This window comes from Ascaphus truei, chromosome 14, assembly GCF_040206685.1.
Source record: "Ascaphus truei isolate aAscTru1 chromosome 14, aAscTru1.hap1, whole genome shotgun sequence".
Taxonomy (NCBI): Eukaryota; Metazoa; Chordata; class Amphibia; order Anura; family Ascaphidae; genus Ascaphus; species Ascaphus truei.
The window spans coordinates 33,303,195-33,330,793 of NC_134496.1; the positions used below are offsets into that span (position 1 = coordinate 33,303,195).

The window sequence follows — 27,599 nt, forward strand, 5'->3', positions numbered from 1 at the left end:
GGCTGTGATTGGTTTTACTTTATCTGAATCAGCAGATGTTGGAGCCTAAAGGCTGATACAGGGTTTTTGTTTCAGAAACACTTAACTTCAGCCAAGAGTGTGTGTTTTCTAGTGGATTTGCCAGCGTTTTCCCTGTGTAAGGGAGAAATTGCTGACAGCCGTCAGTGGAGCTCATTGTTGGGCTGGGTTTGGAAAGCCATAATCATTACAAGATGTTAGTATGAAGATTGAGTGAGAATAAAGTTAAAGTGCGCTACAAGTGTGATAACAAAAAAACAAACAAAAAAAACATGTGATATTACTAATATAAAACAAATATGATAAAAAATGAAATATTTGAGATAAATGTAAAAAAAAAAAAAAAGTGTGCAGAAAAGTTTTTTATAGTGCTCAATTAAAAAAGGGAAACCTGAATATACGTACATATAATGTATAAATATGCATGAGAGATTAACAGTAAAAAGACAAAATGGTCCATATGAAAAGCGAGTTAGATTAGACCCAGCCTGCAGTGACCATGTAAAGATGGCTGTTTATGTACAGAAGGAGCAAAACGGAAAATCCTCATAGTGTAGGAAGTCAAAAAGCTTTAAAGAAGCACCCCGACAATACCCTAGATGAGTTTAACTCAGTGGTGGGCAATTATTTGGGCTGGATGGCCACTTGACAAGCTTTGGTAAGCTTTGCGGGTCACACTACACCCAATGCCTCTCTCGCCCGCACCACAGGTAGGAACTGAGGAGCGGGGCCCAACCTGAGCGGGCTGCAGGTAACCATCCCCTGGGCCGCACTTTTTACACCCCCGGTTTAACTCGTATTATGTTAGCATCCGGCTCACTGATCATGTCTTGTTCTTTTTTTCTTTAAAAAAAAAAAAACGTTTTCTAGTGTTAGAAAAAAACATGTTTTTGCTAGTCTTAAGCGTCTTAGGCTGCGCTTATTGTGCCGGCGACGCGAGTTCGCGTCAAAACAAATGCATTGCCGTCGTCGTGTGCGCTTATAGTAAGCGCGGCGTGACGGAGCGACGGCTTGGTAGCGATCGCTGGAAGTCATCTCAATTTGATTTTTCCAGCGACCGCAGCCTGATGTCACCATCGCCATCGCCAGCACTATAAGCGTAGCCGTACACTGCAGTGGCCTGTTGACAGATCCATCTTTACCTCCCGAGACCTTTAGGGGCTTATTCTATATCTGCCAAAGTTAGTCAATGGGGAACTTCATCAGAAAATGTCCTGATCGGCCACTTCCGCGAATATAGAATAAAACCCTATTTCAAACTGATATCTCCTGAACGAAGCATCACATGTAAAAATAAAAATAAAAACAGCTTTGGAAAGAGAAAGAAGGTCATCTCTTAAAGTAAATTAAAAAATAAAAATGGTGATCAGTGCGTACTGCTGTTTTGAACCCTTTCAGGGCCAGAGGGTCCTGCCACGGACCCGTCGACATTAATGGATCACGTGATCCCCTTCCATGTTACGGTCGCCCGATTGGAAGGGGAAGTGGAGGGTCCACCGATTCATTGTAGTCCGCGATCGACTATCCCGTCACGGACAACCCATAGAAAACGAGCAAACTGCCTCTGGGGTGGCTTCATTAGGGTACTGAAGCAAACCAGGGCACTCACAACCACCTCCTCCTTCTGAAGATTGAGTGAGAATCCAGTCCTTAATAGCAGCACCATCCCTAGAAACGCACAGAATATTAGTTGAAATGGGCATTAAACTAACAATTTGTCAAAGTATTTTTATAATGTAAGACAGACTTCTTTGCCCATGTTAGAGGTAAACAGTTAATCTGGAAACAGAGACACTTATTTGTGATTATGGGATTATTAGACATCCCTGATAGAGGGAGTGTGGAAAAGAAGTTGAGCAGTGAGACATAGTTACCACATTGGATGGGTTTTTTCACTTACCTGTTATCCTAATTATAAAACCGGGTCACAGTTTAGGGACTGGATATATTGCATATTTGACATTGAAATGGGAACTGAGCTTACCCATTGCTTACCCATAAATTGAGGAAATTTGCTTGGCAGTTGCCTCTGGTGTGCTGGTTTTCATGATGCAGTCTGTCCTGCAATCCAAACATGAAATAATAAGACTTGGGTAACACCGACCTCCTTCTTACAGGCAGCAAATACCACGGTCTTGTGTAAAGATGGCCATGGTGATCTCAGACACAGGCCTCCAGCTCCTTATCACTGGGAGCAGAGAATTCATGAGATTATTCACCCTCTTTTTTCCCCTCTTAATATTATCACAATAGGAACCTAAAAACTTCAGTCACCCATATGTTCAGTATGCAATGTCATCTATGGCTCGCGCCTTCCTGGTGCAGCCTTTAACTGAGACCACATCGTATTCAGGCTATATAATCTGGTGTGCACTCTTATGAGGATGGTATAGGGCAATAAACATCCTATCCTAATATCCTGGGGGGGGCATACATTGATGACATAATCACCCTTCATATATTCTGACCTCCGGAGTAAGCGGATCTGGGTCAGGAATGGGACACGGCAGATAATATGGGAGTGTTAAATTCAGTTGCTTGAATGTGTCTTTATATCCTATTAAAGCCGTATTCAAGCATCTGACCATTTTTAATGTCAGTGTCCTTGTGTTGCCGAGTTTTTAAATAATTATAGTTGAGGTCAACAAACATTTCTCTTCCCGTATACCGTGGTTAACCTCTTCCCTGCCAGAGGAGCCTACACCACAACATAGCGCAATGTGTCACAGGCCCTTCTGGCAGCGAATACATTAAAACTTGCACCAGCTCACAGCTCACTCCAATATTTAACAACCCTAAATTCCCTCCAGGGTGCGAAACGAAACAATTTGACCCATTCAAATCATTGGGGATCGGAGCGGCCGCCGACCTGTTGAGCGATGGAAAGTTCCTGAGTTTCCAAGATTTACGCACCAAATTCAACGCACCTGAGCTAGATACATTCAAATTTCTCCAAATTCGGCACTTTTTACAAAAAAATGTCCCCAACGTTGAAATTTCCACCTCTCGCAAAATTTGAGAAGCTGTGCCAAGAAGGGGCACACCAAAAAGGTCTAATAACACAAATATTCGACGGAATGGAGAAGCCAGCGAACCCCACCGTACACTGTTATATGCTCAAATGGGCAGCGGAATTGAACATGGTTATAGACAATGAGGACTGGGAAGAAATATGGGACTCGGCCTCAGGAACTTCCATATGTACCACAGTGAAGGAAAACATATATAAAATAATGTATCACTGGTATCTTACCCCTGTGAGACTGAAACAAATATACCCTCTGGCCTCAGATTTATGCTGAGGAGGCTGTGGACAAAGAGGGGACATGGCCCATACTTGGTGGCTATGTCCAGAGATTCAGAAATTTGGGCTCATAATACAAGATTTAATAAAAGAGGTCACAGACCTCACAATTCCCATTGATCCACTGACCCTCCTATTGGGCAGACCAATAGAGGAAATTGATCGCCTAATATGGAAATTAATCTCCTTTATTCTCACAGCAGCGAGATGCTCAGTTGCGTCCTCTTGGAAGAAGGTAACACCCCCCACAAAACAAATGGTGAAGAAAAGACTCAATGAGGTCATGACAATGGAAAAACTCACGGCCTTCCTAAAGCGTTCGACGGAAAGTTTCTATAAAATTTGGGAGCCCTGGCTAACCCACTAACACAAACCAATATATTCTTCACTAAGCAACATGAACGCAGAAGAGCCTTGGGATATGGATGGGAGAGTCCTGCCGGTCGAGGGGAGGGAGGGCCAACTCCCTTCCCCCCCACTTCCCCCTCTATTCCTCCGCACTCTTTTTCTCCCTTTCCAGGCCTCCGGACCATGATGTGGTCCTAGGGTCATCCCCTCAGGGGCTCTACCCCAACCCTTCTACTATTTGAACAAGGAAAATACTATTGTATTAGGCCAGATATGTAATGTAATGTAACGTATGTAAACCTAAATATGCCTAATAAAAACGTTTAAAAAAACAAAAAAACTTGCAGTAGGCTCCTCTGTTAGTAGAAATAGTGATTTAACAACAAAAACATTCATATCCCTTGATCTGACACATTACCTTGATGCTCCGTAGTACTGTATATCACGTTTCCCGTCTGTTTCATCATCAGTTTTTGTTTGTGTTTCTTTCAGAGACGTTCGACTCTTTGATCCGCTTGGCCACAAACCACACACTCTCTCTGTTTGATAGCGTCTACAAGCCAATGGGGCAGGATGCCGGGGACACGGTGAGGGAGCTGTTCACCGACATGTCGCTCTTTATCCTGGGGGAGGACGTGCCGGTGGAAGCGGCCGTTTCCCGGTTTTTGGATGCCCTTTTTCCACTGGTTTACAGCCGCCTTATAAACCCAGGGACGGCGCCTTTGTCGGAGGAATACATGGAGTGTCTGCGCCTGACCCGGCAGGACGTTAACCCCTTCGGCCCGTACTCCCGCACACTGGTGACTGACCTGTCCAAGTCTCTCTGGACCAGCAGGATGATGAACCAGGCACTGAGCGTGGCCGTGCAGGTGATAAACAGCACAGAGCATTCGGGCTTGACGCGGGAGTGCAGCCGTGCACTGGTGAGGATGCAGTACTGCCCTCACTGTCAGGGCCTCACGCTGATCCGACCCTGTGTGGGGTACTGTCTGAATGTGATGAGGGGGTGTCTTGCCAGCCTGGCAGATCTGGACGCCCCTTGGGGGGACTTCATCACTTTGCTGGAGCATCTTGCGGGGCAGATGGCTGGGTCACATGACCTGGAGCTGGCGCTTCTGGGGATCAGGGATGTCATGAAAGATGCGATTCACTACGCAGAGATGCACGGGCCAGACCTCTCATCCATGGTGAGTCAGAACCTGCCCCATCTTCTCATCCACTATGCTGGATCCTCTTGGGCTGTGATAGTAGCTGTAGCTATAACTCAGTATATGTGACTCACCTACTACAGATATGTACCTTATTCTGCTTGAGTACTCTAAGCCTCCAGCATATATACCTTAGTCTCACCTGTCACATGGTTCCTGTTCTGCTCCCTCTTCTGAGGCGCTGTGTTGTGAAGCAGTAAGGTAGGTTGCAATCACACTGGCACCAAAGGAGTTAAGCATCACGAAGTCCATTCAGAAATATTACTAGCTTTTCATTTGCTAATGTTACCTTTCCTTTTTCATCTGGAAAATCTCGAATAGTTTTCTGTTTTGGAGTATTATTGGTGCACAAACACTGGGAGATTTCTTGTGAGAAAATAAATATAAATAGATGGTACTGGACCAACTAATGGTTTACGGCCGGGGAGGCCAACTCCTGTCCTCAAGGGCCACCAACAGGTCAGGTTTTCAGGATTTTCCTGCTTCAGCACAGGTGGCTCAATCAGTCCCTATTTCAGCACTGATTACTCAATCAGTCCATTCTTCAGCACAGGTAGCTCAGTTTTTGACTGAGCCACTGATTGAGACATGTGCTGTAGCAGGGATATCCTGAAAACCTGACCTGTTGGTAGCTCTTGAGGACTGGAGTTGGCTCCCCTGATTTACGGTCTACATATTCAGATTCAGTCCCCAGTATACACATCTAGCAGCCCCATATACATTATTGATGAATTTGCAGGGCATTGTGCTGCTTGTGAAGTGGATTCAGCGACCCGCAGGCCAGAGGAAGACTTTCTGAATTAGTATTTGGAAAGAATTAAGGGAAGTACAGCTTCAACTTTTGAAGAACCTTGGTATTGTCTATATCAGGCCTGCACAACTCCAGTCCTCGAGGGCCACAAACAGGCCAGGTTTTCAGAATATCCCTTCTTCAGCACAGCTGGCTCAATTAGTGGCTCAGTCATACATACCATACAATTTGATTGGACATGCTGTCCTACTCAGAGCCACCTGAGATGCCTAGGAAATCTGCTCATTTCATTTCCCAGGTGTGTTCATTTTTGTTTACAAATCTCGCTCCATGTGTTAGGCCGTAATTATACCTAAAAACGCGATGCTGCGCGGCTCAAAAACAAGATACAAAAAAACAATTAATGTACACATACCTGTAACGACGTGTGCGCCGCTTGGAGCGGCTGACTCCTGAAGAGATTTTCAAAATAGTTTCTGGCAGGTGACGGCCGCGTCATGTGAGCGGTTCAGCCAATGAGGACGAACTGCTCATGGCCACGCCTCCGCCACGCCTCCTTGTCTCCTTCCTGTCTCCTCTCACTGCCTCCTCTCCTTGATCAAGATGCCGCTCGGCGGCAGCATGAGGTTGACATCACTGGATCTCGCTGACGCTCAGCGGCATCTGGTATAATTGTAGCCTAAAGCAGGGGAGCGTCATCTTTTTTCCCCTGCGTCCCCCTGCCGGCTGTTCCCTTCTCCTTTCGCCCCCCCTTCCCCCCCCCCCCCCGCTTACCTTGACTCAGACATCCTGGCGTCATGACGTCACGTTGCCATGGCAATGCGACGTCACATGACCCCGCGGCGTAATTTGACACCACGTTGCCATGGCGACGCGTCACCAGGAGCCGTCTGAATCACGGTAAGGAGAAGTTTACAGAGGCCTTGCAGCTCCCCCGGCATTAATTTAAATGCCTTTGGGAAGCGCGCAGGGCCTCTAAACCCGCGCCTTCCGCAGTGAATCTCGCGTCCCCCACTTTGCGCACCGCTGGTCTAAAGGAGTGTTTGAGAAGGTATATAAGTCACTCACTCACCTCGGTGGGTCTTAGCCTCAGAAGGTTTTATGTGCTGTAACATGCACAGTCAGACTCAGAAGGCCTTTTGCTTGGTCATGCTAATAAAGGCATTAAAATTGCAGTGAATATATTTTCAGTAGGGAAGCATTACAGGCATACCCCGCATTAACGTACTCAATGGGACCGGAGCATGTATGTAAAGCGAAAATGTACTTAAAGTGAAGCACTACATTTTTCCCACTTATCGATGCATGTACTGTACTGCAATCGTCATATACATGCATAACTGATGTAAATAACCCATTTTTAACAGGCTCTATAGTCTCCCTGCTTGCGCACAGCTTCGGTACAGGTAGGGAGCTGGTATTGCTGTTCAGTATGTGCTGACAGGCGCATGCGTGAGCTGCCGTTTGCCTATTGGGCGATATGTCCTTACTCGCGAGTGTACTTAAAGAAAGTGAGTGTCCTTAAACCGGGGTATGCCTGTATACTGTTTTAGCGAACGTGACACGAGGGGCACGGGTATAATATTGGGTTTATGTCTATGAAGAGTCTGTCTTGTGTCTTCTCCGTCTGATAAGGGACACCTTTCTATGACACCTCTCACTTCTCTGCCTTTCACAACAAATACTTCGGCTTTTATTTATTTATTTATAAAATTACTAGGAAGTAATACATTGAGATTACCTCTGGTTCTCAAGTATGTCCTGGGCACAAAGTTATGCTGACAATACACTGTTACATTAAATGAACAGAGGTTATACATTATATTTACAGACATTTCATGGGCAGTTAGAGATAATTTATGATTATGGGCATATGTAACAGTTACAGACAAGATTAAAATTGTGTTAGAGGAGATAGGATAAGACTGCAATGCATTGCATTGCAAGAGGAGACACTGTTCCAAGGAACTTACAGTCTATATTGGAGGGTAAGTGGAAACATGGGGTTCAGGGGATGAGAAGCTTGGTGTGTTTCGGATTGTAATAGAGCAGCTGTAACATCAGCGAATGGCATCAAACGGCTGACACCCTTTGGCTGCCGCCTTTGGGGCGCCGCAGATGTAGGCTGAAGAGGTTCTGAATGAATTCGGCTGTGCTATGAAAGTCCTTTGTCCAGGGCAATAAATATTGCAGAGTACGGGACTGACGGAACATATTGGAGCAATCCCAGATGTTAACCCGTAGCACGCTGGTTCTGTGCAGAGGGGAGCAGCTCTTGGGGATCCCTTTCAGGCGTCCGACTTTGGGGCAATGCAAATATAGGCTGAAGAGGTTCAGAATTAAGTCTATTGAAGAAATAGCTGACCTCAGAAACTCTGAAACCTTTTCTGCAGACTGATCCGGCCCATTCATGCCAACACTTGACTCATTTCCCAAACTCTGAAAAACCTGCTGGCATATATGCAGAATGTTTCTTTATTCTTGCAGCCGAGCTGCCAGTTGTTCATGTTGTAAATCTGTGCCTAGAACAGCAGAACTAGGGTGTGAAGGGAATCCTGCCCTTATGCGGTCCCTGTCAGATCAGATGTAGAAAGGGACAATGGCCCATGTTTGCTAACTGGTGCTAGCTGTAAAACACCTTACTACCCATTTACAGATTTAGCCAGACTAAGTTTGCCCAGGTTTACCCGGCAGTGGGGAATCCTGGCTATTAGGAAGTAATGGCCAGCCTGCAGAGATGTCACTTTCACTGAAGCCGCGGCTTTTTTCTTTGTATGCCACAGATTCAGCAAAATAGAGTCTGGCTATATCTGTATTTCTGTGTGTTGTAAGAAGTCTTAAGGATTACCACTGCGTAGTAAATCTAGGACAATGTCATGGAGTTGGATGAGGGCATTATCCTGGGTTTCCTGCAGTACATTGGAGCATATAATGTCTAACATATTACCAAGTAAGATACCGTTCTCTTATTTCTCTCATGTAAGATTATATAGTGTGCTTGTTATTGTAAAATTGTGATGTGTGAGGGTGAGCGGCATGGATGGATACAGGAGTATCTGAAAGCTTCTTCTAGCAGGTCTGCTATCTTCTCAATTATGGATTGGTCGCTGGACATTGGGAAGACACCAGTTGTTTGCTCTTGATTAGAACGTTGCATTAAGGGCTCCAATTTCCTACTGTAATGTGACCAGGTGTTTGTTTGTCATGTTTGGTGACCTTACTCTAGCATCAATTTCTCAAGCTGCTCCGTATGAGTTTGTTAGTGGCAGGTGGAGGACAGTGACTGATAGAGGATGGTGTTTGTCTTCTTTCAGACTGGTAATGGGTTACTGTAACACAGACTTCTAATATTGTTTCCTTCTTGTTTGCTACCTTACAAGTCTCTGCACCAGATTAGCAGTTAGCACCCTGAATTTGTGCAGATGTGTTGGCAGTTTCAAGATTCTCACTTATGCTCTAATTGGTTGATATTTTTTTTGCAGGAGAATTAAGTTAATTATTCCAAGTCTAAAACGTTTTGTCTGCTCTTATTGTCTGATTGCTATGATCTTGCGGGTACAAAGGAAGCCTGCGTAATATCCCACAGGCAAATTCTCTGTAATTTTGTATTGAGATAATGTCCCATCTGGTTTCAATATGTGGATTAATAATGTCCAGTGCAGGATCTTGCGATGCGTAGGAGAGAGGCAGCTGTACGATGTTATACATTCTCCTTGTTTAAATTGAACAGGCTTCACATCACCAGGGGATATTCTTATTTGTCTACAAAGAGCGCTGCACGTTAGATTGTGGACACAATAAATACCTGTCCTTACGAGCTTACAAACTGAATTAGCATGTGGGCCAGTGCCGGTCAGTGTGTGCAGGAGCTCGCAATGCTGCAGACTGATGCTCAGATCTCATCTTCCAATCTCAAAAGCCCAGATTTCGAACTCTTAAACACAAACTGTGGAGGTTATTTATCACAGCTTCAAATCCACAAAACCCGGCTTTGGTTGGGATTTTTTTTAAAGACATTCAAGACTATGATAAATAAGCCTCTTTGTGTCAGTCCTGTTTACATGTGACTTAGAACAGATATAGTGCTTTTTTTTTTTTACCCTTTCGCTTCCTGAGAGTCCCGGTGTTTGTGAGTTGTTGTTTTACGTCTTCTATATTGGATGCAGTTTTGCAGGATTGTAGTAATGCTGCTCCGATGTTTGTGTAAATCAGTGACTTGCGTTGACATGACGGGGAATTGTGCAATATGAAGAAATGGATTGTAGGAAAGAGTGAATGAGTACTTCAGTACTAGGTTTATTTGGACTAACAATTGACATTAAACAACAAGCTTTTGGGAGTTCTCTTCTCTTCCTCAGGTCAGCAATCCTGATTCTGATCACCTCAGGAAAAGAGAACGCTCGAAAGCTTGTGTTATAATATCAATTGTTAGGCTTTGTCCCCGCTGGCCGCTGCTGCACGTGCGATGGTGTACGCTGCGCACACAAGGTATGGCCCTCTATGGGACAGGCCCTAGTCAGGGTGTGTGCGCGTGTGCACAAAGTGATGGCGTGACCACCTTTCCAAAAGAGGAGGACTTCGTCTTTTGGCGCGGCAGCCGAGCAATGGCGCGTCACGACGGCGGTTCAGCCAATGAGGGCGAACAAGCCGCGTGACATCATGGCCGTGCCCCCGCCATGTCTCCCCCTGTTCTCCTCTTCTTGCCAAAACGGGCGTCCCCATCGCGACCCCTAGAGCTCAGATCGCGGCTGAAACTGGTGCACACACCGCCAAGCGCTCCGACGCGCGTGTGCACGCAGTGACTGGGGCCGTAGCCTAAGTACGAAAAAAAGGCATCACCTTCTACTGTAGTACTCATTCCCTCTGCACTATCACAGCTGAACTAACGCGGCTATTTCTGCTTAATTAGGAAAGAGTGGAAATAAGCTGAAAGAAATGCAACTCATTGCAGGTTTTAAAACTGCCATTTCTGTTCAGTGTCCCTTCAATAAGAAGTGACACAGTTAACACCTTCGGCCATGCAGTTGTCGATTGATCTTCCTATCACTTCTGTCTCTAATAAAGAGTACTTTTGTATATTACTGTGTCCTGTCATATTTCCTGCATGTCCGTCTCTAATTTTGTGTGACCTAAATAACTTGTTCTGTGGATGTAATGATTGGATGTCTGTTCTATTTAGTCTTTCTCGCGCTCTTTCGCTCATTCACTCTTCTCTAATGACTGGAGTCATTATTTAATTATATTCTTATCTCTATCATTCTTTCTATCGCAATCTCTGTAACTATCTATGCTTCTATACTTATCTATTGCTAAGCTCTATCCACCTACATAACAATCTACCTATATGTCTCCTGCTTCATCTATACAGGTAACTCTATTTATATGTTTCTATTAATCTGTGTATATGTTACAATATACCTGTCTATATACGTACGTACATGCGTGTGTGTGGGTGTGTGTGTATATATACACACATTTTAAGTTATTTTGGATGAAAAAGGCGACAAAAAACCTCCACTGTTACCATATTGCCAATAAAGAATATCACTTGTGAGCACAGTAACATGTCTTAGGCTGCGGTCCCAGTGACTGCCACAGCGCACGCCTCGGTGTGCACTGTGCGAACAAGCACCGGCCCCCCAGTCACTCAGAGCCGAGTACATGCGTCGGCGCACATTCGGCAGCCGCGCTGTACTGCAAGATTCCACACACTCAAAAAAATTGTGTGTGGAACTTGCGACGGAGCCGTGGCCACGCCCCCGCCGGCGGTTGAGCCAATGAGGGCGAACCAGCCGCGTGAGGTCATGGCCACGCCGATGCAAAAACCCGACCACGCCCCCTCCCGTCGCAACCTCTCCCTCTCTCCTGAAGACCGCGGTTAGCGCTGTGCACGCGCCGCCCCCCCCCCCCCGCCGGGCGCGCGTGTCACAGTGATGACTGGGACCGCAGCCTTAGGCTGCGCTTATAGTGACAGTGACGCGAGACATCGTGTCAAAACAAATACATTGTCACCATCGCGTGCGCTTATAGTAAGCGTGACGCGACGGAGCGACGGCTTGGTCGCGATCGCTGGAAGTCACTTCAATTTCATTTTTCCATTAACCTTTGAAGAGCAGCTCATCTCCCCAGCTGTAGTACTCCTCCTTTTAGTATTGTGTCATCAGTGTTGTACACCTCCCATGCAATTTGTTTATCTGGTATCAGGTGCAAACACACCATTTAGATTTACATTTTCTCACATTACCTTGTGCGCTGGTTGTCTTTTCCCCCACCCTCTGGGAGATTGCCCTGTTACCAGGTGTATGGTGCAAGCTACCTGCAGGTTCACAAGAGGCTGAGGTGTCCGCCGATGGCTGGGGGGACTGCAGAACAGGCTCCTGGGGTATGTAACCGACATTTACTCCATGGTACTCAGCGCCTCCATCTGTGTAGGCTCCAGATGTATGAAGGTAATCTCCCACCAGGCAAGAGGTATAATAACAGGAACTGGTTTATTCTCTTCTGCTCCCAGCGCTGTCACTTGGCAACTCTGCCCAATGCAGTAACAGCTCTGGTCTCAAACTTCAGATGGTCCCTGGACCTGCACTACGGGTCAAGGGGCCCTGCAGCAGTCCTAGCTCTTCCCTGTCCTCTAGCAGGACATGGGGTATATGCCATCACTCACTTCCTCGAAGGGAAGGTAACCTCGGCCTGCAAGTGCACAGCAGCCTGGGTGTGATACCTTGTCTCTCTCAATGGTAGAGATCAACAGAATTTGGAGATGCAGCCCTTTTGAGTACAGCAGGGGGAGGGTACCAGGTCTGAACCCAGGATTGGGTAGAACACAGACTTGATCCCACCTCCTCCCCTGTCATTCAAGGGTACTGCCTTGAGTGGGGAAACCCCATGATTGATCCCAACACTGCCTGCTGTTACCAGGACTGATATGTCAAGACAGGGAAGAATAGTAGCCACACCCAGCCATGGCTACATATATAATGTGTGTGTGTGTGTATATATATATATATATATATATATATATATATATATATATATATATATATTCATTCATCATCTTGTCGATCCACTGCTGGATGAAGCCTCCCCAATGATCTTCCAGGTACTGCAGTTACAAGCCTCTCTTCTCCATGTTGCTCCAACACCTTTTTCTGATTTCATTCTCCCATCTTACTTTTGGTCGTTGTCTTGGCCTTTTAATTTCCCTTGGAATCCAGTTGAGTGCCATCTTTGTCCAACGATGGTCATTTCATCCGGAATAAAGGTATTTAACTGGAGTACATTACATTTGGGATTGCAAATTATGGTAGAGAGAAAATCTAACGGGGTGCATCCTGTGCGCATCTCCCCTCCAATTGGACTTACATTGTACGACTGTTATTATTATTATTATTATTATTATTATTAATAATATATACTAAACCGGATTTTGCACATAATACCTGGCCAGCTTTGTAGAATTAATTCTAATCTATTACTCATCTCCAATAGGAGTTGAACATTTTACATATTGGGACATTTAACTTTGGTCACTAGAATATATTAATTAATATTGTGCTAGAGTACGTTATATTTATTTATCATTTGACACTAATTTCTGGTTGTAGCGCTATTTCTTTTGTATGTGTATGTATATATATTTATCATCATCTTCAGCCCTTATCAATCCACTGCTGGATGAAGGCCTCCCCAATGATCTTTCAGGTAATGCGATTGCAAGACTATCTTCTCCATGTTGCTAATTTAATTCTCCCATCTTGCTTTCGGTCGTCGTCTTGGCCTTTTAATTTCCAGTTGAATCCAGTTGAGTACCATCTTTGTCGATGGTCATTTCTTCTTGCGATGTGTCCGGACCGTTGTGATGATGTCACTGACATTTTTTTGCTCTCGAACCCATTCATTCTTTTTCCTGTCTCTTCGAGTAATACCCAGCATACATCTCTCCATACTTCTTTGAGTTGTCTAAAGCTTCTGAATAATCTTTGCATTTAGGGTCCAAGTTTCACATCCATACGTGAGCACGGGCAGAATACACTGGTCGAACACGTTCCTCTTAATGCAGAGTCAAATATTTCCTTAAAAGACTTGTTTCTTCCAAATGCGCTTTATCCCAGCTTCATTCGCCTATTGATTTAATTCAAAACGTTCCCATCGATTTTTACTTGCTCTTATGAAAGGTCCTGATTGGACCAGAAACTTTGTACTTTCTAAAATTGCATTCTGAACGATTTGTGAGTAGAGATCTACTGAGTTTATTTTGTTACCATTTTTAAAGGGGCTCTAACTTCATCTTTACTTGCCTGCCTAGGTGTACATAGTCTTTGACTTCTTCTAGTTATATGCCATTTATTTAGATCTTTGTAGAGTTAACACATTTGTGGAACATTACATAGGTTTTACTGAGATTCATATGGAGTCCCAAGTTCTTACTTGTTTTGGCTGGAGGTGTTCTGGAGTTGTGGGGAAAAATAACAATATAATCTGCAAATCGTAGTTGACGGAAGTATTCACTGATTATTCTGATTCATTTTGCTTCCCAATTCAATGTCTTGAACAATTCTTCAAGCGTTGCTGTGAAAAGCTTTGGTGACACGGGGTCTCCCTATCGTACTGTTTTGCTGATGCTTATCTTGCTTGTATCTTCATGTAATTTTATGGTTGATGTGGCATTCTTGTAAATGTTCCTTATAATACCATTGTACGATTCTTCAACAGTCTTCTTAATACATTCAAACCCGCTGAGGTGGAGACCCACTCAAATGCTGTTTTGTAATCTACGAATCCTAAACTGAGTGGTAAATCGTATTTATTACTTAGGGAAATTACTTCTTGTACTACTTGGATGTGGTCCATTGTGTTGTATTAACTGCAAAATCCTGCTTGTTCTCTAGACTGGGCAAAGTCCAGGGTCTGTTGCAGCCGATTAGTGAGTATCTTCATAAAAGTCTTGTCAATAATTGGAAGTAGACTTATGTCTTCTTTGTATCCTTTCTTGTGAATAAGGATTACTATCCAATGTTCTGGATTTTCCTGTTCTTCAAGCATCATGTAAAGAGTTTTGCAAGGATTTTCTCTACTTCTTCTGCAGCTTCTTGCAAGATTTCAGTTGTAATTCCATCTCCTCTGGGGACCATCCAATCCTTCATGGATTTTATTGCCTTTGCCACTTCTTCTTGAAGCACACATGGATCATCATTGGTAGTTTCTTTTCACTCGTCCTCTGTCGGAATATGCCCTGTGTTATCTATATTATCGTACAATTTCACATAGAAGTCTTCAACTCTATGATGGGTTCAGTCTTTTATTGTTGATCCATCGTCTTGTTTGAGTGCGATCATTTGCTTCTTCCCAATCATAAGTTACTGTGTCTTTTGTTATCTTCGATAGACCTCTTCACCCTATCAGTTACATTTTTGTACATCTTCAGTTACAGTATACGTCTTGCACAGTTCTACATTTTCAATTCTTCTTCTTGCGTCTTGGGATTGCTTCATTTCTTATAGTCTGCTCAGTAATTTGTCTCATCTGATATTTTCTTATCCTGCTTTTCGTTAGCAACTCCTCCATTTTTTTCTGCGCTTTCAACTACCATCTTCATACAGCACGTCCTTCATAATTGTTTTTTTTTAAATGTCCCCAAGCATCTCGTACTAGCTGAAACGATTTTATTTTAACCCCAGTTGAAATTCTCTGCATTATTTCTTAAATGTCTTTACGTTCATTGCTGTTGCTGTAACCATATTTACCAACTGGTGCTTCATCCTTCTGCTGGGCACCAATCTTTGCACTGAAATCTTCCATAATGATCTCAAAGTGACAGTTTTCTTTGTTGTTGGTTGATTTCATGGTAGAAATCTTCCACTTCATTATCTGTGTGGCTTGATGGGAGAACAGGAAACGAAACGGCGGTGCACAACCGAAGTAAACTCTGCCAGGCAAGGTAACAGCAGCTAAAACTTCTATTTATTGGCACAAAATAATTTAAAAAAAACACTAACGCGTTTCATGCGCCTCCTGCGTGAAACGCGTTAGTGTTTTTTTAATCATTTTGTGCCAATAAATAGAAGTTTTAACTGCTGTTACCTTGCCTGGCGGAGTTTACTTCGGTTGTGCACCGCCGTTTCTTTTCCTGTTCTCCCTGCACTGCTGTTTGGATTGGAGCACGCCCTGCAGTTCAAGCCACTCTGCCTACAAACATGAAAGACAGTGAGTACTGCCACAATGTGTATGCATCATGAAAATAAGCTATGCTATTGGTTACCACTACTTATTCAATAAGATTGCTGTTCTTCAATCAAGTTTATGTGATACTCACTCACTGAATATACTTGTTACAATAGTTGGGACAGAGGAACGGCTGCCTTATGTTAATTGGTCATTGCTTCATTTGCTATGGACATATGTCTATGTTGTTGGTTTGGATGCACTGTTTGGGTTTACTTAACACATAGCTTACCCTGGTAATCATCTTGTGTGGCTTGATGGTCGATCATACAGTTGGATTATTTGAAGCCTTTTTCTCTTTGTCAATTGAATGACGATTCTTGCTGCTCTTTCTAATACAATTTCATACTCCCCTATGTTGTTTCTCCATTTCTTCTTCATGGATTCTTCCATTTTCTGTACCTGTATAATATAATATGCCTGCTTGTTAGCATCGTTTCCTCCTGTTCTTCACTAAGGTCAACATTATCCCATTTAATCTTTTCGAGATCATCTTCCAGTTCTTGCATTGCTGCTTCACTGGAGAGAGACTGACAGTTGTAGGTAGCCAGATAGAGGTTTGAATTACATCTTTTGTTTAACCTCTGGGGATCCATAGCAGCCTCTGCCTTCATGCCGTCTTCTTGAACGCTGTCAAGCCCAGGCACAATCAGGCCCTTGAAGAATGAAGGCCATTGTTTTTCGGTGTCTCCTATATTTGGGTATTGAGGCCTTAATTGTTATGCCAGCCTCATTTGTATGTTGCCAAGTACCTTTCCAACTTTAGCCGGGTATATTGTTCATGCTTGGTTGAACCTACCAGGACAAATGCCACTATACTGTGCATCTTCCTGAGCACCCATTGCCACCTTCCTGCCACTTTGAGGCAATAAGATAAGGATTTTAGGAAGGCATATATACTGTATGTTACTACCTATCTATATAATCTACAGTATCAATACCTGTGTATCGATCTCTTTCCATATCTATATACCTGCTTATCGATTTTATCTATCGCTCCAACTACTTATCTAGCTACCTAAATATATTGTCTATTTATTCAACCTAAATTCTATTATCCTTTTCTTATTTATGAACTTTTCTCCCTTTCTCAGTCTCTCTCTCTCTCTCTCTCTCTCTCTCTCTCTCTCTCTCTCTCTCTCTCTCTCTCTCTCTCTCTCTCTCTCTCTCTCTCTCTCTCTCTCTCTCTCTCTCTCTCTCTCTCAGTTTTATTATTTTATCAGTTTATAATAATTTTCTCTTAATGTACAGTACTCCCTTTTATTTAGGTTTCCTACTCTTGCTTTGCTCTGTCATGTCTCTTTAATGTCCTTTCGTCTTCTCCTCTCCCCTTTTTAAAAGGCCCTAACATTCTAACCTTTTGCATTGCTATTCTGGCACCCACAAAGGGTCTCAAACCACCGCAGCACAACCCCACGGACCCGCAGGGGAGGGGGGAAGAGGCTCTGGGACACTATATATTTAATTGTATTTTATTTATATGTTTCATGGCCTTTTCATTTTTTTCAAATATACATTTTCTAGTAACGTGTGGCTGCATTTTAAAAATGGTGTAGGCTGCATTATAATGTCAAAGCCCCTAAACACGCCATACATGTACAGCTGCAGGTGTAGTGAGACATTGAGAAACTAAGTCCAAGCTGTGAGTCGCTGAACATGAAACAAAAGATTGTGCTGCTTTGTACATATTTGATTCGATAATGGTACACGATGGGTTGCTAAATGACATGTATCCATGCTTTTGTAATAAATGGAAAATAATTGTAAACAGTGAGACTGTTCACAGCTGTTACAATGATGTGCGTGAAACCTTTTAACCATTCAACAGTCTTGCTCACTTTAAGCCCCCTAAAAAGTGATGCCGTTCGCTGCATGGCATTATGTAGTGACAAGGCAAATGGAACAGATGTTAGCAGAAGTCTGCGGCTCTTTCCAAACGTTACTCTCACTGCAGCGAGGCACTTTGGGGCTGTCTCCCAGGTGTGCCACAGATAAGAAATGTGTATCAGATTTCTTCAGTTGACTTGGAGTGTGGTGCCGAGAGGTTTATTCCACTTCAGAGCTGGCAGATGTTTTTTTGGAACAAAGTCAAGGAAAATATGAATAATTAAGCAGAATTTGGTACATTGGATTAGGTGCAGTATATTGTCCATTCCCCCTGCTACTCCCCTGATCACAAGCTGAGGAACAGTCACCCGATAAAAACACTCCAGTCTTGCTCTAAAATGACAGTACCTTCATACAGAGGACCGTGCGAGTAGATCTTGGGGAAGACTATAAGGCACTGAGTGTACAGGGGGTGGGAGGGGGGGGAAGTCGCTAATGTCTATTAGCGGCAAATTCAGTGCAAAAAAACATCTTTTATCAAAGAAAATAGATGCTATTGAAAGCATTTGGAGTTGTTACTTTGAATTTGGTATTATTCTTTTGCACTGGTTTTGCGCTACGATTACAGTCAGGTGACCCTTTGAGCATATGGAACAAATTGTAGAATAAACCTCAGTACAGTGCACAGTACCACTTGTGTGCTCAACTGGTAAACGTCCCTCCCATTGTATTTGGGGAGGGAGTTGTACCTTTGTCACATTCGGAGACTGGGTGGCCATTTATGGCATTAAATAGTTGGAGAGGGATTTTCCGAGATTGAGTTTTCTTGTCTGCAGATGAAACAATTCTTGGCTCTTTTAATAGTACATTGGGACAGACAGTGAACCAAGAGCAAATGCTGAGAAAGCAAACAACACATTTTACCTGCATGGAACAATGATTGATTTGGTACATTCCATGCTTAGTTTATACTTTGGGGGCTGGAGGGATACATGGATAACGTGGGGCCAGAAACAGAATCAGTAACATCACAAGGATTCCCCTGCAGAGTCATCATTACAATTAAGAGAATCTGTAAAGCAGATCCGTCTTATTTTACAGTTAAATCAGGGGTGGCCAACTCCAGTCCTCAAGAGTCACCACCACGTCAGGTTTTAAGGATATCCCTGCTTCAGCAAAGGTGGCTCAATCAGTGGCACAGTCATTTTGACTGAGCCAGCTGTGCTGAAGCAGGAATATCCTTAAAACCTGACCTGTTGGTGGCTCTAGAGGACTGGAGTTGGCCACTCCTGAGTTAGATAATAATGTGACTTACAAAGCGGGTTGATCCGATATAAGCTGTACAATGTTTCAGCACCTCCAGTAGACCGTCTGATTTTGTGAGTTGACATTCTCCCACAGAGTGATGGCCCACACAGGCTCCATCTTATCCGTTGTGATATAAGGATGGCAGGAGGGGAGCAGGCAAGTCGTTCTCTTTGTCCTTACGTGGAACGCCGCACATCTCCCCTCATATCTCCAGGGCACTGGTTCCCGTATCTGTGCTGTACCACCCTGTGCAGAGAACTGACATCCAGTAACCAGATAACCGCTCTCGTTAGGTCAGACATTTACAGGTTCTACAATTGCATTGCATATATTAATTGGTTTCTTTTGTTTCATGCGTTTGTTTGTGTCTGGGTTCCATCTGTGCTTTCTCTCACAGGTAGACAAAGTCTGCGGACAGCTGCTGGAGAGCACGGTAACATGGTCCCCGGGTGTCATGGTACAAATTGAAGAGGTGGTTGAACCCCCTGCAATCACCACAGTGCTGTCATCTGGCCACATAAGAAGGTACCTTAATCTGAAGCTGTCATGAAGGTTCATTCTGACGCAAGGGGAATAGCATGTGTGACTGCCCCCATCATGCACATTTTGTGACCGGGTGTGGTACATGTTGTTCCTGTTCACCACACACCTATTACATATGATACATATACTGTACATAGTTCTATGAGGCTGGAGTGTTCCATAAAACACCTTCTAAACTCTGGCCTCAGTGTTGCATTTAAAAGCCTTCTCCTGTAAGTGATAATGTTGTGTGCTCTTGCGCAGAATGTAGGAATCATTCTGCATCGCCAATCACGCTCATTTTCTTCTTGGTGTTGAACACCATCACCCTTTGCATGTGCAGAAAAGCTTTTATCTGATCAACTGTTTCACTTTTTTTCCCCCTTTGTTTCTCGTTCTCTTTGGCTGAACTCCTGCTTCCCTCTTCCCTCCTTTCCTCTGGTTGGTGCTTGTTGCACCGCCCTGGGCTGTCCAGCTCTCTGCCTCTGAAGGCTTCAAAGAACGACAGACCCCGCAGTTTGAAAAGAATCTCTCGGTAAGACAAACACAAGCTGACCTTTTGCTTTCTATCTCTGCTGCTCTGCACTCCCCGTTGGCGACTTGGTGCAGTTCTCCTCTTGGAATGTTTGCGCACCTCAATCTCCTGCTGAAAGCTAACATTTTGGTTGGTTTCCTGCCACTCCCTCTGTTAATGCTTGAATGTGGTATTACCATGCGATATTAACGTAGCGTGTAATGTATCTGTGTTATCTGACGCACGGGAGTTTAAGCACATTGTGTCCACATTTTGAATTGTAATGTTGTAAAAATGATAAAGCACTGCATATTTGGTTGGTGCTATAATAATAATAATATACATAAATAATCTGGTTCTTGTGACACCTTTCACTCGAGTAGCATTATATTTCTTCATAAACCGGCCCTGTCAATAAGGTGTCAGGGCCTGTGACGTCTGAATAAGTGTCTGGAGATCTCTTGTACATACCAAATCTACGAAGAACTCACGTAAGACCAATAAAAGTGTCACAACCTGCAAACCAATCTAGTGATGTCCAGGAGTTCCCCTCACTATGGAGCGTCCGCTGCATGTGAACCTTTGTTTTGCACAGTCACCAATAGGGTTATCTGGTTAAGATGACTATACAACATTGTTAACCCTTTTGCTGCCAGAGGGGATGACCACATAGGCGTCGCACAGGAATGTGTAAGGTTATGTTTTTTTCCCCTTCTGTCCTTCCGAGACACACATTGTGCAGGTGTCACTGATCCTACTAGCCTGTAGGATTTTGAACCTGTAGCTGTTTTATTCCCATACAACTGATTCTCCTGTGGAACATACAGTTAGACCAACTCCCGGATTTTTCCACTTCCTTGTTTCAGGGAATTTATCAACTATATGAAACGATCAAGAACATTTTATGCCTCGTTAGCAGAACGTTTGTGTGACGGTGACCTGGCAGTGAGAGACAGCGCCACCTGCTGGAATGGGGAAGAAGTAGTGGAAAGGTAACCTTGTGTGAACACAATCAGCATGGTATATAGGCGCGTTATTGACTTAACGAGGCATTAACGTATCTTCAAAGCTCCCAAGCGCTGTTATCAGCCACAAGGAGCCCTTGTGTTAATATAATGGACATAAGTGCTATAGATATGCAAAAGAGGCGTTCTCTCTAACAGCGCATATCCACAGAGCGCCGTTATAGTGACCACAGGGATTTAATGTTATGTTAGTTAGGTCAGAGCTAAAGCTGGCGTTACCCACACCCTGAAATAGGTCTTACACGGGGTCTGCATAAGTGTAAAGCACAGGTAGTTAAATCATGTCTAACATTGTTATTTACGGGGCTCTTTTCCTCTCCTGTCTTTCCTTTTTTTTTTTACTTGAATGAAACGCATATTCAGGGTCTGGATGGGAGTAACGCCACCTTTGCTTACAACAGGCAGAGCACCATGTTATTTGAAGCTAACACAAGGCAGGGCTAACTTCACATGGTGTTAAGCCTGTGCTAATGAGATCACTAACGGACGGATTTTTTGCATATAAGTATCTTCCTATGAAGGTACTTGCTTTGATTTTCCCTACTCGCATACAATTAGGGAGGAGTTTTATGGAGCAATAGGAGGACTTAGGGGAGGACCCACATGAACAATTGATGGTGTTAAAGATAGAGGTTTTGTGGAGCAATAAATATCCTCTCTGAACATATTTCAAAGTATCATCACCAAGATTTACAGATAGTTACCCATTCATAAACATGCGTGTGTCTTTATTTATATAGCGCCGTTAATGTACATAGCGTTTCACAGCAGTAATACACGTGACAAAGTCTGCTGGTCAGAAAGCGTATCGCAAAGCAGATGCTAATGCCAATTATCGACTATGGGGACATAGTATACGGCTCGGCACCCCAAACACACTTTAGCAAACTTGACACCCTCTACAATTCAATATGCCGTTTTGTTCGCCAATGCAACTACAACACACATCACTGCGAAATGCTCAAAGAACTAGATTGGTCATAACTTGAGTCTAGGCGGAAAGTTAATCTTTCCTGTCTCGACTTCAAATACTTTCTGGGCGAGCTACCGATCTATCTGAACAATCTCCTCACCCCTACCACATGCAGCACTTATCATCTGAGATCTGACTCCAAAAGACTGTTCATGGTCACAAGGTTCAGCAAAGTATCCGGCCGCTCCTCCTCCTCTTACCGTGCACCCCAAAACTGGAACAATCTACCGGAGACTCTCACAGCCACCACCAGTCTAAGTTCTTTCAAAGCTAAAACTGTCTCACATTTTAATCTGGTCTGTAACGGTTACATACGCCTATAATATATATTATCTCTAACTGTGCATGCTATGTCTTGTATATAATGTATACCCTGTTCACTTATGTAACTATGTACTTGTAACCATGTATTATTTGTCATCATAACTATGCCCAGGACATACTTAAAAACGAGAGGTAACTCTCAATGTATTACTTCCTGGTAAAACATTTTATACACAAATAAATAAACAAATCGTATAGATAACAAATAATATAAATAGCACATAAAGGGGAGAAGTGCTTCAGACATAAAAGTAACATTTAGGAAAAGGAGTCCCTGCTCTGAAGAGCATACAATCTAAGCTCTTACATCCCCTCCTTCTGTCTCTGTAAGTCCTCCCACTTACCACTTAGATTGTAAGCTCTTCAGGGAAGGGACTCCTTTTCCTATTTTATGTCTGAAGCGCTTATTCCCATTATGCGTGTAAATCCTCTTACTTCTAGGCCCCAGATTGACACCTGGTGGTGAGGTGGGGGCCTGAGTCCTTTATTGCTACTCTATATGCCACGTGTGGCTTACGGTCATACGGCGAGCAACAAGTACACGACGTGTGTGGTATAACTTCTTTTATATAATCGTTACCCAGCAAAGGATCACCACTTTCATCATACAGTATATACCGGTGTGTATATAATGTATATTTTTTTAATATCTATATATATATATATATATTTATTTATATATAATACTGTAGCACTCTCTGTAGGGTATACATAAGGATTTAATCCATCATGCAAGCATAAGGGGTCAAATACAGAAAAGGGAATATTTTTGATATACGTGTTTGAGTGCCCTGAACTTCTGTTTTCATATATATATATATATATATATATATATATATATATATATATATATATATATAATACTTAAGAATAACGATGCGCAGGTGTGTCTGTGTCAATTGAGAATGGGCCATCCAATCCTGGGTATATTGGCCTATGTGATGGTGCCGCCACACCGTGGGAGCTCTAGTGCATTAAAGTGTTGCAGGCATTTACTTCCCAAAGGTGCTTCGGTACCACTTTAACTGCAGCCGTTGAGGGTCCCCTCCGAGAGCTCGATGCTCTGTGCTGCTTCCCGGCGTGGATCCACTTGGCCTGACACCACAATGTACTGCTCTCACTCTGGCAACTCTCGGCTCACTATTGACGAGACTCAAACTGGCCCCTAGTCACTCTCGATCGAGCCTGAAGGCAATCGGGCTCGTGCAGATCTGACTCACACATATCATGGCAGGCCCTCTTTAAAAGCTCCTCTCCCTCTTAGTTCCACCTCTTCCACAACCTTTGTTACTGGCTGCTTTTATGTCCATCATCAGTCACATGTCCATAGCATACTGGAGAGGAGCCTGCCAGGGGGCAGTGCGAGTGTGTTGCGTGCATCACCCAGGGGGTTACATGTATTAATATTATCACATGTATTACTGCTGTAAAGCGCTATGTACCTGGATGGCGCTATAGAAATAAAGATATACAGTACATACATACAGTACATACATATATACTCCTTCAGTGACCCACCCATCACTTGGATGTGCACATGGAACGCAATAGAGAACCTCTGTTTATTTATTTGCAGCATTGATGTGTTTTCTGTGGCCGTCACTGCATCGTTCTCTCTAACTGGCTGGATGCTGCAGCTTCTTAAAACTTCCAGAGAAATTCCACTTGAGGCCAATAAATAGTTATACGGTTGAATTGTTTGCAGTAAAGACATTTTTACTGGATTCATTGTATTGATAAAAGCAGGAATTTGGTAAAATACTGTGCGGGTCACAGGGCACCTACATTGTGCATCATTTCCATCGTTCCTACAAGCTTTAATGACCAGATCTGATCTGTTTATAGTCCTGCAGTCACTAGGACACTGTCTGCAAATAACACGTTTACTTATGTAATAGTTTATCCCTAGATACTGGTAATTGCATCACTCCGAGCCCTTGCTTTTTTGTGTGCAGTGAGATAATAACTATCTAGAGATCACTGGCTTTTCCAGTTCAAAGGTTGGTGCCTTATTTATTTAGACCGACCCACATGGCTAATGCTTTTGTTTGCTCTGTCTAAACAGACATACATTCAGGGAAATACGTCCTGCTTTCACATGATATCTGCATGCTGCCCTGGGGTAGCTGGCACTGTTTGTCACATGCCTCCAGCTCTGGGGTAGCTGGCACTGTTTATCACATGCCTCCAGCTCTGGGGTAAATGGCACTGTTTATCACATGCCTCCAGCTCTGGGGTAGCTGGCACTGTTTATCACATGCCTCCAGTTCTGGGGTAACTGGCACTGTTTATCACATGCCTCCAGGTCTGGGATAGCTGGCACGGTTATTTACATGCTTCCAGGTCTGGGATAGCTGGCACGGTTATTTACATACCTCCAGGTCTGTGGTAGCTGGCACTGTTGTCACATACCTCCAGGTCTGTGGTAGCTGGCACTGTTTGTCACATGCCTCCAGGTCTGGGATAGCTGGCACGGTTATTTACATACCTCCAGGTCTGGGGTAGCTGGCACGGTTATTTACATGCCTCCAGGTCTGGGATAGCTGGCACGGTTATTTACATGCCTCCAGGTCTGGGATAGCTGGCACTGTTTGTCACATACCTCCAGGTCTGTGGTAGCTGGCACTGTTTGTCACATACCTCCAGGTCTGTGGTAGCTGGCACTGTTTGTCACATGCCTCCAGGTCTGGGGTAGCTGGCACAGTTATTTACATACCTCCAGGTCTGGGGTAGCTGGCACGGTTATTTACATGCCTCCAGGTCTGGGGTAGCTGGCACGGTTATTTACATGCATCCAGGTCTGGGATAGCTGGCACAGTTATTTACATGCCTCCAGGTCTGGGATAGCTGGCACGGTTATTTACATACCTCCAGGTCTGGGGTAGTTGGCACTGTTTGTCAGAGGCCTTCAGGTCTGGGATAGCTGGCACGGTTATTTACATGCCTCCAGGTCTGGGGTAGCTGGCACTGTTTGTCAGAGGCCTTCAGGTCTGGGATAGCTGGCACGGTTATTTACATGCCTCCAGCTCTGGTGTAGCTGGCACTGTTTGTCAGAGGCCCCCCGTGTCTGGAGTATCCGGTGACAATGAGCAGTGCTGATGGGAATCTAGTTGTTGGATAAAGTGCCTTATTGTCAGATTTTCCATGGTGATCCTATTACCATGAAGGAAATCACTGTCCTTTTACAGGACAACCTTGTGTGCCTGTAGTTACCATGGAGCCAGGATTCTTCTCCTTCATGTCACTACAAACTCCTCGCCCAGGACCCGCTTTCCCCTCTCAGCCACATTGTTGTGTAAATTGAACAGACAAAATGATTTGAATGTAAAAGCATTAGAAAAGAAAAGAGCTGAGGCAGCACACCCCAAGAATTCATTAGGGGACGGAGCGAAGCAACTGCGGAAGAGCTAAATACACACGACTGGTTTTTGCAATTGTGCCAATGCGCTGAGTTCCTATGAAAATGTCAGTGTGTGAAAAATTAACACCCAGCGTTAAACATATGTAGCGCCACAGCGCAGAACCCTTTACAGAACATGACGCTAACGCAGAGAGTCCGTCCCACTGCTGTGTTAGTGGTAGGTGGGGGTTGGAGGGGGATAGGTAAGTAGCTGCCTGAGATTAGAAGGCAGTCTGCTCTGTGCTGGTCTGTTCTCGCTATTACCTCACCCTTTAGGACATAGAAACATCACACTATCATATTACAGTAATTATGTGTTGTCTGCCTTGGGCAGAGGGATGTTTTGTAGCTCCCAGACTTTGACACAAGAGGGTGCTCACGAATCATGCGAGCAGAACATTGTGCTCGCTTTTCCCTTTCCGTCCTGATGATCACACATTTTCGCAGTGAATTCCTTCAGAGTTGGGAGAACCATTGATTTATTTAAATACAGATTTGTGAGAGCTACAATTGTGAATTTTCTTTTTTTTTTTTAAAACAGCTTTATCTCAACTCTGATGGACTACAAATTTCAAACCACTCTAGCTTTTTTCCCTCAGGTGTCCTTATAAGTTCTACACAAAATCATCATGTATATTTAATGTAAAGCGATAGGGACACCCAGTGGAAAACTAAAATGCAGGAAATGTGGCTATTAATTCTTTTAAGGCTCAATACATATCAGTGTTGTCTAGTTTTAAAATCACATCTATTGTAAAAGTTATTTTAGGACTGGAAGATCTGCCATGAAGAAGAGGTTCATATGAACAAAACGTAGTGCCACATCGTTACCAATAAAATATATACAAAATACATGCACTGTGCCATTAAGAGGACATTGTTTGCCTTTGTCAATGCGAGTGACACTGCAGCGTTCCTATCTGTGCTGCTATTTCAGAGGATCGCCGTGTTCAGCAGAATCACACAGGCAGATCAAGGGAAATTAGTGCACATTCAGAATCTGCTGTCTCTTCAATCAATAAGTATGCTCTTGAAACCTAGACAACTTATTGCAACAGAAGCAATGTCTAGGAAGCAAAAATTACTGCAGGAGAGTTTTAATCGGCTGCGTTGTGTTTACTGTAGTGGGAGCTTTTCTAAACTAGAGTAGTACCTGTCCAACAATGACTGTATGGGAAAAATAACAACCTTTTGCAGAATGTGACACCTTTCAACTACAGTACGAGAGGTCAGCATGGGTGCAGATTGTACACAAGCCTTTGTCAGATACCATCTATAAGAATAATCTATTACGGACTCTCATGTTGAGCCATACAAATATATCAAAGCTTGCAAAAAATCTACACATCCCCAGTGTCTGCAACATCAAGAACAGCTGTCTGAAGACAAACTACATGAGGAGGAGCCAACACCACCTAATATATATATATATATTGACATATTACCAGCCTACTGAAACTGAGGACCATAAGCTTGGTAATGATACTAACGGTTTTGTTTATCAATATCTCATGGCAGCAAAACTGATACAGAGTGCACTTTTCTTGCTCTAGTTTTGCCCCAAAGAAAAAGGTCCTAATGGTTTCGAGAGACACCTAAGTATGTACATATGTAGTTATATATACGGTACCTGCGGTATGCTGCCCGGGCTCTGTTTCCGCAGCACGGTTCGGGCACCAGGCTTATCTGCTGTACATTCTGTATGGACTCAGATAGCAGCGTTTGACATGGTAGGTGGCAGACATGCACTGCTGCTCTTACCTCCAGGTGACCTCATAAGGATGAATAATAGGGCAGTCAGAGCACCTTCTCAATCTACTGCTGGACTAATTATAGATTTATAATGAATGCAATTG

The 27,599-nt window shown here is 43.7% G+C and overlaps 1 protein-coding gene and 1 long non-coding RNA gene across 3 annotated transcripts in view; one reads left to right on the forward strand and one right to left on the reverse strand.

The window, feature by feature from the left end:
• LOC142465919 (glypican-5-like) overlaps window positions 1-27,599 on the forward strand; it is a 123,341-nt gene that overhangs the window by 33,033 nt on the left and 62,709 nt on the right. Inside the window, exons 3-6 of one of the 2 annotated variants that reach the window (XM_075570374.1) lie at window positions 4,163-4,857; window positions 19,383-19,510; window positions 19,983-20,042; window positions 20,888-21,013. In XM_075570374.1, the coding sequence (XP_075426489.1) occupies window positions 4,163-4,857; window positions 19,383-19,510; window positions 19,983-20,042; window positions 20,888-21,013 (1,009 nt within the window). The remainder of the gene's footprint in view (window positions 1-4,162; window positions 4,858-19,382; window positions 19,511-19,982; window positions 20,043-20,887; window positions 21,014-27,599) is intronic. The other variant, XM_075570375.1, reaches the window with a different exon arrangement.
• On the reverse strand, window positions 357-27,491 carry LOC142465920 (uncharacterized). Its single transcript, XR_012788010.1, has 3 exons — window positions 27,374-27,491; window positions 2,014-2,079; window positions 357-1,686 (listed from the first exon to the last, which is right to left on the reverse strand). It is a non-coding gene; the product is annotated as an uncharacterized LOC142465920 (long non-coding RNA).